Here is a 10133-nt window from a genome sequence, read left to right on the forward strand (position 1 = left end):
TCAAAATGGCTGCCTGCACTGCAGCCCCATATGCTACTGCTTCATCAGGATTGATGCTTTTGTTAAGGTCACGGCCGTTAAAATAGTCCTGGAGCAACCTCTGCACCTTGGGGATGCGCGTGGAACCCCCTACCAAAACAATGTCATGGATTTTAGCTTTATCCATCTTGGCATCCCGAAGAGCTTTTTCAACAGGTTCCAAGGTACCCCTAAACAAGTCTGCACACAGCTCTTCAAACCGGGCTCTAGTGATGGATGTGTAGAAGTCGATGCCCTCATAAAGTGAATCAATCTCCAAGTTGGCCTGCGTGCTGGACGACAGGGTGCGCTTGGCCCGCTCGCACGCCGTGCGCAGCCGCCGCACCGCGCGCTTGTTCTGGCTGATGTCCTTCTTGTGCTTCCTCTTGAACTCCTCCACGAAGTGGCTCACCAGCCGGTTGTCGAAGTCCTCGCCGCCCAGGTGCGTGTCGCCCGCCGTGGCCTTCACCTCGAAGATGCCGTCGTCGATCGTCAGGATGGACACATCAAAGGTTCCTCCACCCAAATCAAAGATCAGGACATGTCGCTCTCCCTGACCAGCTTTATCTAAACCATAGGCAATGGCAGCAGCTGTGGGTTCATTGATGATTCTTAGCACATTGAGTCCTGCAATCACACCTGCATCCTTTGTGGCCTGGCGCTGAGAGTCGTTGAAATAAGCTGGCACTGTGATCACAGCGTTGGTCACTGGGTAGCCCAAAAAAGCCTCAGCAGTCTCCTTCATCTTGGTCAGCACCATGGACGAGATCTCCTCCGGGTAGAAAGCTTTTTGCTCCCCTTTATAAGAAACCAGCACCTTGGGCTTGCCCCCTTCATTGATCACTTGGAAAGGCCAAAGTTTCATGTCTGATTGCACAACAGGATCATTAAACTTTCTGCCAATTAGACGTTTGGCATCAAAGACAGTGTTCTGGGGATTCATGGCCACCTGGTTCTTGGCCGCGTCGCCGATCAGACGCTCTGTGTCCGTGAAGGCCACATAGCTGGGCGTGGTGCGGTTGCCCTGGTCGTTGGCGATGATTTCCACCTTGCCATGCTGGAATACGCCCACACACGAGTAGGTTGTGCCCAGATCAATGCCTATGGCCATTCCTTTGGCAGTAGTCATGGTTTTCCGAGGTCTGTGCGGTAAAGAAGAAATATTGTTTTGGTAAAGTGCTTTCAGATTTTCAAAATTTTATTTATTTATTTGAAAGAGTTTTTTTCCATCTATCAGTTCACTTCTCAAATGCTAATGAGAGTCCATACTGGGCCAGGCCAAATGCAGGAGTCCAGAACTCCATCTAGGTTTTCTACATAGATGGCCGGGAACCAAATACTTGAGTGGTCACCTTCTACCTCCCAGCATGCACCTTAGCACTAAGCTGGAATCAGGAATAAATTGGGCATTAAACCCAGGAACCCTGATAATGGGATACAGGTACCCCCAAGAGGCATCTAAATGCTTACAATCATCTCAACATTTTAAAATATATTGTCCATTCACAGTAGTGACCAGTTTATCTCTTGAATTTTCAACTTACAAACCTGAAACCTTATGGCCACTAAAATACCAACTCTTCCACCCTAGTCCCTGGAAACTACTCTTCTTCAGTGTCTGCGAATGTGACAACTCTTACTTAGTAGGCCATATAAGTGTAATTACACATGTTTATCCTTTTGTGACTTGGCTTAATTTCACTGAGCATGACTTTATCAAGTGTTACCCAAGTTGTAGCACATGTGTCATAATTTCCTTTTTTAAAAAAAGGATTTACTTAGTTATTTAAAAGAGAGAGAGAGAGGAAGGGAGAGAATCTTGCATCCAATTGTTCACTTCCTAAATGCACACAATAGTCAGTAGCTGGGAGCTTCATGTGGAACTCCCACAGGGGTAGCAGGTACTCAAGTGCTTGGGAGATGATGTGCCACCTTGCTAGGTGGATTGTAGAAAGCTGGATCAGAAGCAGGATGGCTGAGTCTTCAACTGGCGCTTTTATATGGATGTGGCATCTCCCATGTGCTTCACTGACTGAGCATCGACACCCACTCCACAACTTCCTTTTTAAGCTAAATAATATTTATTATATTTATATACATTTTGCTTGTTCATCTTTGGATGGAAATCTGAATTACTCCCACCCTCTTGGCTAAAAGGGTGAAATACTGCTAGGAACAGGTGTATACAAACATACAGAGAATCTGGCTTTCACAGCAAAGGTGTGACACCTTGGACAGAAATATTCTGTTACTCAAAGGGGAAGGGAGGGAAGTGAGTGTGTATTATGTTCAACTTTTCATAGAGCCTGAATCAAGGACACTGCCCATGTGTCTGTAACATGTTCTATTGTGGAACTTTACTTCTGCTGAACTAAGATTATTTTACATTCTGGTCTCCTTGAGAAGAGCTTTACACTAGGGTTTTGCTGCCTTCTTCAGTTCCATCACTCTCCATCAGATATTCATAGGGAGAAAAGTCAGGCCAGTCTGAGCATGGCAGCTGGAAGCCAAGCAAACCCTTACAAATTTTCTCAGAATAGGTGAGGCACTATGGGTGGTTTCTCTAGTCTCTTCCTGAATAACACTCCTATATTTTTTTCTGGAACAAATAAAAAACCAAGCAATTTTGTAAAGGGTTGTTAGGACACAGCAGGTGAAGTTGCCCCTTGGGATGCCAACATCTTACAGAACTGTTGGTTAGAGTTCAGGTTTCTTGGCTTCTGATCCAACTTCCTCCTAATATAGCTTAGCAGGAACCTGTAATGGCTCAAGTAATTTAAAAAAGACATTTACTTCTATTTTATTCAAAGTCAGGGTTATATAGAGAGAGTGCATGTGAGAGATCTTTGGAAAGAGCTGGTTCTCTTTCCCAACGGTCACAACGAATAGAGCTAAGCTAGGCTGAAGCTAGGTGCTCCATTCAGGTTTCCCATGAGGGTGGCTGAGGGCTCAAGCACTTGGGCCATGCTCTGCTGCTTTCCAAGGTGCAGTAGCAGGGAGGTAGACCAGAAGTAGCACAGCTGAGACTAAATCAGCACTCATAGGCTGTGCTGATGTTGCAGGAATGGCTTAACTCACTACACTATAGCACTGACTCCTGGCTCAAGCATTTGAGTTTCTGCCAGCCATGTAGAAGTTCCTGGCCCCTGCATCATCCTGACCCTGGTGATTTACCAATTTAGGGAATGAAGCTAAATGGTTGGACTTCCTCCCTTTGCCTGAGTCACTCTGTTAATCAAACAAATACATTTTTCAAAAAAGGTGGGAGGGATAGGATCTTTCCATTTCCCCCTCCTTTTTGTTCTGAAGCTACACCACTCCCCTTTCTTGCAGCTCTGATCTATGAAAGTTACCCTCGCGTTCTTCACAAGGACTCTCCTGAGGGGTCCTTGTGGCTTAGCTGGAAGGGTGTCACTGGGGCTCCCACATTCCATTTCAGAGAGCCCACTGGAGTTCTGGCTCTTGGGTTTCAGATCCAGCTTCCCACTAATGCCACCTGGAAGGCCTGAGATGATGCACCTGCTTTTGTGCTACTGTGAGAGATGGTGAGGAGCTTCTGGCTGCCTGCCTCACCCAGCCCTGCTATCGCTTGCATTTTAGGAGTGAACCAGAGGATAGTGGTTTCTCTCTCTCTCTGCCTTTCAAATAAAAATAATCCCCCACCCACCCACCCCAAGTGATTTCCAGAGGCTGGTATTGTGCTGTAGTCAGTTAAGCCATCATCTGAGATGTTGGCTATCCCAAATGCGAGCTGGTTCAGTTCATGTCTTTGCTCCTCCACTTCCCATTCAGCTCCCTGCTAATGCTCCTAGGAAAGCACTGGAAGATGGCCCTAATTCTTGGGTCTCTACACTCATGGAAGACCTGATAAAAACTCTTGGGTTCAGCCTAGTCAAGCTATAGCTTTGCTGTGATTTGGGGAATGAGCCAGCAGACAGAAGCTCTCTCTCTCTCTAACTCTGCCTTTCAAGTAAATCTCCTTAATTTTTTAAAAGGACTTTGGCAATGTCCCCATACCTTAGACTTAAACCCAAATAGTAAATTTGTCATTAAAATTTCTAATGAGCACTTACTAGACTGTAACTATTGCCACCCTCCTTCCAATCAGCCCCTCCTAGCTCACCGAGTGTCTCTTCGTCTTCGATCCAGTTTGGAAATTTCAAGTTATGGAGCCCCTGTGAGCGGTGGCTCCCAAAACATCCAAACTGTTCCGGTGGCGTTCCCCCCACCCCCCACCCCTCCCGGCTCTACAACTTTTGAGCTGTATCCCATGAAGTTACAATACTCCAAAACGGCTCTGAGGTCAAAGGCAGTCCCCCCATTGTAACGTGGATAGAGGAGGTGCCTCAGCCCACACACCTCAACCCCGCCTCAGGGCGTCACCACGCGCCGCCCCCTCACAGCCGGCCCTGCAGACTACCCTAGCCTGGACACTTCCCGCACCTTTCACAATAAGACGCTGGCGGGACGCGGAATCCACAGCCACTTTCCCATGCTGACCCACCCCCCACTTTCCCCTTTCCTCAGGGACTCGTGGAATGCAGGGAATCGCAGAAGGCTGTGGAATTCTGCCGATGCCTGGTTTCGGGTTCCGGGGAGCCTGATCAACGCGAGGCAGAAACCTCGAAATAGTCAGGTCCTGTCCGTCCACTCTGACTTGCTGAGATGACCACCTCTGGAGCACGGGAACCACATATTAACTGGGAAACTCTGCAGGCTCCAGAGAGCGCCTGTGTGGACGGCAGGGGGCTGCAAGAGAAATACTAGAGCCCAGAATATGGCTTTATTAATGAGTAACATACTCCTACTACTTTGTCTTTTAGGTTTTGTTAACCTCAAAAGACTAAGAAAAAAGATGCCAGAACCCGGTTCTCCCTGGGTCTCCACTGCAGTGCAGCCCTCGCCTTCTGCCAGGACGGCTCTATAAAGGGACGTCTAGTGCAGTGGGTAACAGAATCCTTGCCCCTCCCGGCCCGCCAGCAGCAGCGGCTTCAGAGAGCAGCACCAGGGCCAAGGGGACAGGGCCCAGGCTGGCCTGGAAAACCGAGCCTCAGAGCCACCCCCTCCCATCGTCCGCAGGGACCGGCCTGAGGCGGCCTGGGAGCCTTGGACGCCCAGCCCACAGGTCCCAACAACAGGGAGCATGCCGGCCACGGGCGGTGGTAGGGGTGGGGGGCTTCTCCTGTCCGGTTGCTCAGCTTCCCTGTTGCTCAGGCTTGGGTTTCTTGCCCCTATTGTTGGCTGTAGCAGGAATTTTATCTTTAGGCTGGCAGGCAGGGACGGACGTGTCGTTATTATTAGGAACACTGCTCAACCAACAAACTACTCTGCCCGAGTCACCCCATCCCAACCCTGCCAGAATACCAGGCTTAGTCAGGGCTCAGGATCGACTAACCAGAAGGTTCTGTTGGTTGCGTGCCAGCCTTGCAGACTAAGGAGTAATGACGGCTCTGCCTCTTCTGTTTCTGACCTGCCGGCTTGTTCTACAGGGAAGGGGGAAGGCTGGGAGACTCTGGAAGAAGGGGCCAGTGGACCCTGGACAAAGAAACATCCACCAGCTGGTGGCTCATAATGTTCAGTAGGCCTCTTTATCCTCACCTCTTCCTCTGTGTCCAGTTGTTTTCTTCCTTATTTGAAAAAAATTTCACAGGAAGGGCAAAAGAAGAGAGAGGGGCTGGCACTAAATGTAAAGGTTAAGCTTCTTGTCTGTGTTGCCTGTGTTGCTTTCGGTGTCAGATGTTCCATTTCTCCTAGCTCCCTGCTTGTGGCCTGGGAAAGCAGTAGAGGACGGCCCAAAGTCTCGGGACCCTGCACCTGTGTGGGAGACCTGGAAGAGGCTCCTGGCTTCAGATCGGCGCAGTTGTGGCCACTGGGGGTGGAGGTGGGGGTTAATCCTTGGACGGAAGATCTTCCTCTCTGTCTTTCCTCTCTGGTTTTCTAATAAAGAAATCTTTTTTAAAAAACACATTTTTAAAAGATTTTTTATTTTTATTGGAAAGGTAGATATGCAGAGAGGAGGAGAAACAGAGGAAGATCTCTGATGATTTACCCCCTAAGTGGCTGCAACAGCAAGAGCTAAGCTGATCTGAAGCCAGGAGCCTCTTCTGGTTTCCCATGTGGGTGTAGGGTCCCAAGGCTTTGGGCCATTTTCGATTGCTTTCCCAGCATGCAAGCAGGGAGCTAGATGGGATGTGGAGCCACCGGGATTAGAACCAGTGCCCATATGGGATCTCGGCTTGTACTAGGCAAGGACTTTAGCTACTAGACTACCGCACTGGGCTCCCAGGAGCAATATTTTTAGTGCAAATTCTGAAAAGAGGCAATAAAGTAAATGCCCTATTAACTACTGCCGTCACCATCCTGTGAAATAGATGTTAATTCTGTGTATAGATATAAACAGATAAGAGGTATTGTCTTTTATATGAGGGCTTCACCTGTAATAAGAAAAGAAAAACGGTTTCAACAAAGAAGCAGCATCCAGACTGAAAGCCAGGCCTTCTTGCAGGTGTTTTCCACACTGCCAGGAATATCCAGGGCTCCCACATCACTGCAGACTTGCAAATTGGATGTTTAGGATGCCTGCCTGTGAGCTTCACATTAGCTTTCTTGCTTTATTCTGAGTGGACTTAGGATTATGCCATCATTAAAATAAATGCAACTAAAAAATGAATGCAACTGAGAAGAAAATAGTAGTGCTTGAGAAACTATAAGAAAAAGAGACAGAAGGAAAAAAGATCTAGCAACATCAGGGGGAGGAACGTGCCTCGGCTGACTCACTGCTGTGGAAGTCATTGCTTTTACCTACTCCCTGGGCCCCTCCTCCCCTTAAAATTACTTGTCATGGGGCCAACACTGTGGTACAGGGGTTAAGCTGCTACCTGAAACACCAGAATCTGCATGGGAGACCCAGAAGAAGCTCCTGGCTCCTAGCTTCAGATAGTCTGGGCTCTGGCTGTTGCAGCCACCTTGGGTGTGAACCAGCAGATGGAAGATGTTTCTTTGTGTATCTCCTTCTCTCTGTAAAGTTGCCTTTCCAATAAAAATAAACAAGTATTTGAAAATAAATGTTCTTTTTTTTTTTAAAGATTTATTTTTATTATTTTTTTTAATTGGAAAGGCGGATATACAGAGAGGAGAGACAGAGAGGAAGATCTTCCATCCGATGATTCACTCCCCAAGTGAGCACAACGGGCCGATGCTATGGCCGATCCGAAGCCAGGAGCCTCTTCCGGGTCTCCCACGCGGGTGCAGGTTCCCAAAGCTTTGGGCGGTCCTCAACTGCTTTCCCAGGCCACAGGCAGGGAGCTGGAAGGGAAGCGGGGCTGCCGGGATTAGAACCGGCGCCCATATGGGATCCCGTTGCGTGCGAGGACCTTTAACCACTTGCGCCACCGTGCCGGGCCCGAAAATAAATATTCTTTTAAAGATTTATCAATTTTATTTATCAAAGCTATCACTTCTGCCTTGGGAAGCATCCAATCTAAAAGAGAAAACTCAGCTAATTTTTTTATTATGAAGACACAGACATAGAAACTGATGAATAAAGTTTCCAGGCCAAAGAGAAAAACTTTACACAAAAGGTAGGTCAGTTATTGTACTGTAGACTCTGGGCTGAAGTGAGTAGAGGGCTGCCTGATTCCTGAAGGGCTCTTCCAGTGGGTCTTTCTGTGACCTGTTGGCAGCAATGTATAGGACCTTATGACCTTGTCCACTTCCAGGCAGTGGAGAGGTGGTGCTATTTGCTTCAAACTAGTAAAGAAGTGTATTGCAGCGCAGATCTATAGACAAGGACACAGAGAATAGAGAAGTACTCTCATGGTGAGTGAAATTGAGGGTAATTGTTGATTTGGAGAAAGTTTCCAGAGGGACAGTGTGAGGTTAAGAGTGTCTCCAAGTGATAACATTAGATGCTGAAGGTGAAAGTAGGGGGGGAATCCCCAGCCAGAGGCTGTGCTGACAAATGGAAAATTTTTCAAGTTTCACCGGTCTAACTAGGGGCTGTGCCTGACTGTCCAAAAAGTATTGCCTACTTGCAAAGACATGTGCAAGTATACACGCATGTGATTGTTATATCTTGCCATATTGCTTAGATCAGCAAATGAATAAATAATACACAATTAAATGCACTAAGGATAAATGAAAAACAGAGACATGGAGACAGCGACAGAAGCGGAAGGGGTTGGGGACTGTATTTAAGAAAGCTAAAAACAGGCTTTCCTTCACTGAAAACTGAATCCTCTCCCTTGTGCACAAGATATGTGGTGGTGGTAATTTTATCATGGGGTGCCAACTCAACACTTACTTCAATGTCCCTCATATTTTCTTTATCTTTTTTTTTTTTTAAGATGTATTCATTATCAGGCAGATTTACCCAGAGATGGAGAGACTGAAAGGACTTTCATCTGCTGGTTCACTGTCCAACAGCTAGAGTTGAGCTAAACTGAATTCAGGAGCCAGGATCCTCCCTCAAGGGTGCAGGGTCCTAAGGCGTTGGGGCATCCTCTGTTGCTTTCCCAGACTACAAGTGGAAGCTGGATGGGAAGTGGAGCAGCCTGGATACCCACCGCACCCATATGAGATCCCTGTGCTTCCAAGGGGAGGATTAGCTGATTGGGCTAACCTGCTGGGCCCCCTCACATTTTCTATCCAGGCATCTAACACGGAACCTTACAACCCCACAAGTGAGGAAGCACAAAAGGGCAAAGCCAAATTACCAAACGTATTTATGTTTGAAAAAAGAAGAGGGCATGCAGAGCACTGGTATGCAGGGTAAAAGTCTAAATGGGTGAGTTCAGTGCATGATGAGTCACCTGGGGTATTATCAGATCTACAACTGGAATTTGCCTCTGAACCCCTTGTTCCTGTCTCTAAGAGTCTGCTTTACAAGATCCACTGACGCAGCGCTGGGATACACACTGTGTTTGCTGTACAAGCAGCCTGAAGGTGCAGCCAGGGCTCTGTTACATTTAGTCAGAAGGAAGAGAACGAACAACACAGCTGAGAGAACGGCAAAGAAATATTAAACTGAGACACGGAGGTTGAACTGTGGCGCCACTAACCTAGCCAGAAAGCACCAGGGATTGAGAAGGCAAAGGGAGGGACGGGACAGGACACATTGGGAAGGGTGGGAGAACTCGTAAAGGACCACGAAACATTAAAGACTGCAAACTTTTTTTCCCTTTTTTTGCAGGCATCCAAGCAGTCAGAAACAACAGGAGTGACCCTGGCAGGGAGAGGAGCCCTTTCTGATTCACCCATGCCCTCCCCCGCATCCGCTAGAAACAAGCCTTATTCGGTCAAAGACAGCTTCACTTCGTAAACAATGCCTCTCCACAGAATTGTTCTCTTTTAAACTCTAAAGCACCAAACCTCTGTTTACCTCATACAGTACATTAAAAACAATATCCAAAATCAGAGGCATCAACTTTAGCTGAGGTTGAAACAAGACCGAAGTTGCCAAGAGGGAAGCCAAGGGCGGGGAGGGGCAGAGTGTCCCTCAGGCAGCCCACCAAGTCGGCCCCTAACAAAGTGACCCTGCGCCGCACACCGCGGGCACACAGAAGCGCCATCTCCCCTTACTAGAAAACTCCAAGCTTTCTCCGTCCGGGGCGTCCCCGCATTCACGGAGCCCGCATTCCAACCCGACACCGCCCAACCACTTCAGTCCCTCCCTCGGCGCTCACCGCCCCGCGCCCACAGCGCCCGCCCGCCGCCCTGCCCGTCCACAGCCGCCGCCCCGCTCGCTCCCCCGCCCCGCGGCTCCTCGGCTAGGCTCCAGAGAACCCCAGAAGCGTCTGGAGACTTCTGCCGAAGGACGGCCCCCTGCGCTCCCATTGGCCGCCAGAAGCCCGAGGGCCGGGCGCCCGGAGAAACGCCTGGAAGCTTCCCGAGCGGGCGGCCCGGCCGAGCTCGCTGATTGGCTGAGGAGGCGCGGGGCGGGGTGCGGGCGCGACGGATAAAGGCCGCGGCCGGCGGAGCGGGGCCACTGCGCTCCCGCGGTCCTGACGGGCAGCTGAGGGACAGCGGGCGGACAGCAGGCGGATAGCCGACGGACAGCGGCTGACGGACAGCAGGCAGGCGGATAGCCGGCGGGCAGCGGCTGACGGACAGCAGGC

General features: G+C 49.1%; 1 protein-coding gene across 1 annotated transcript; it reads right to left on the bottom strand.

Annotated features, from left to right (window-relative positions):
* Window positions 1–7: 7 nt before the first annotated feature.
* LOC121166759 (heat shock 70 kDa protein 1-like) lies at window positions 8–1147 on the bottom strand (the record flags this gene model as incomplete). The annotated part of the gene is made up of 1 exon (XM_040996038.1): window positions 8–1147. A coding segment is annotated over exon 1 (1140 nt), but the record flags the coding sequence as incomplete, so codon positions are not given.
* Window positions 1148–10133: the final 8986 nt, after the last annotated feature.

Source organism: Ochotona curzoniae, unplaced genomic scaffold (genome assembly GCF_017591425.1).
Source record: "Ochotona curzoniae isolate NIBS_2020 unplaced genomic scaffold, NIBS_Ocur_1.0 patch22, whole genome shotgun sequence".
Classification (NCBI taxonomy): domain Eukaryota; kingdom Metazoa; phylum Chordata; class Mammalia; order Lagomorpha; family Ochotonidae; genus Ochotona; species Ochotona curzoniae.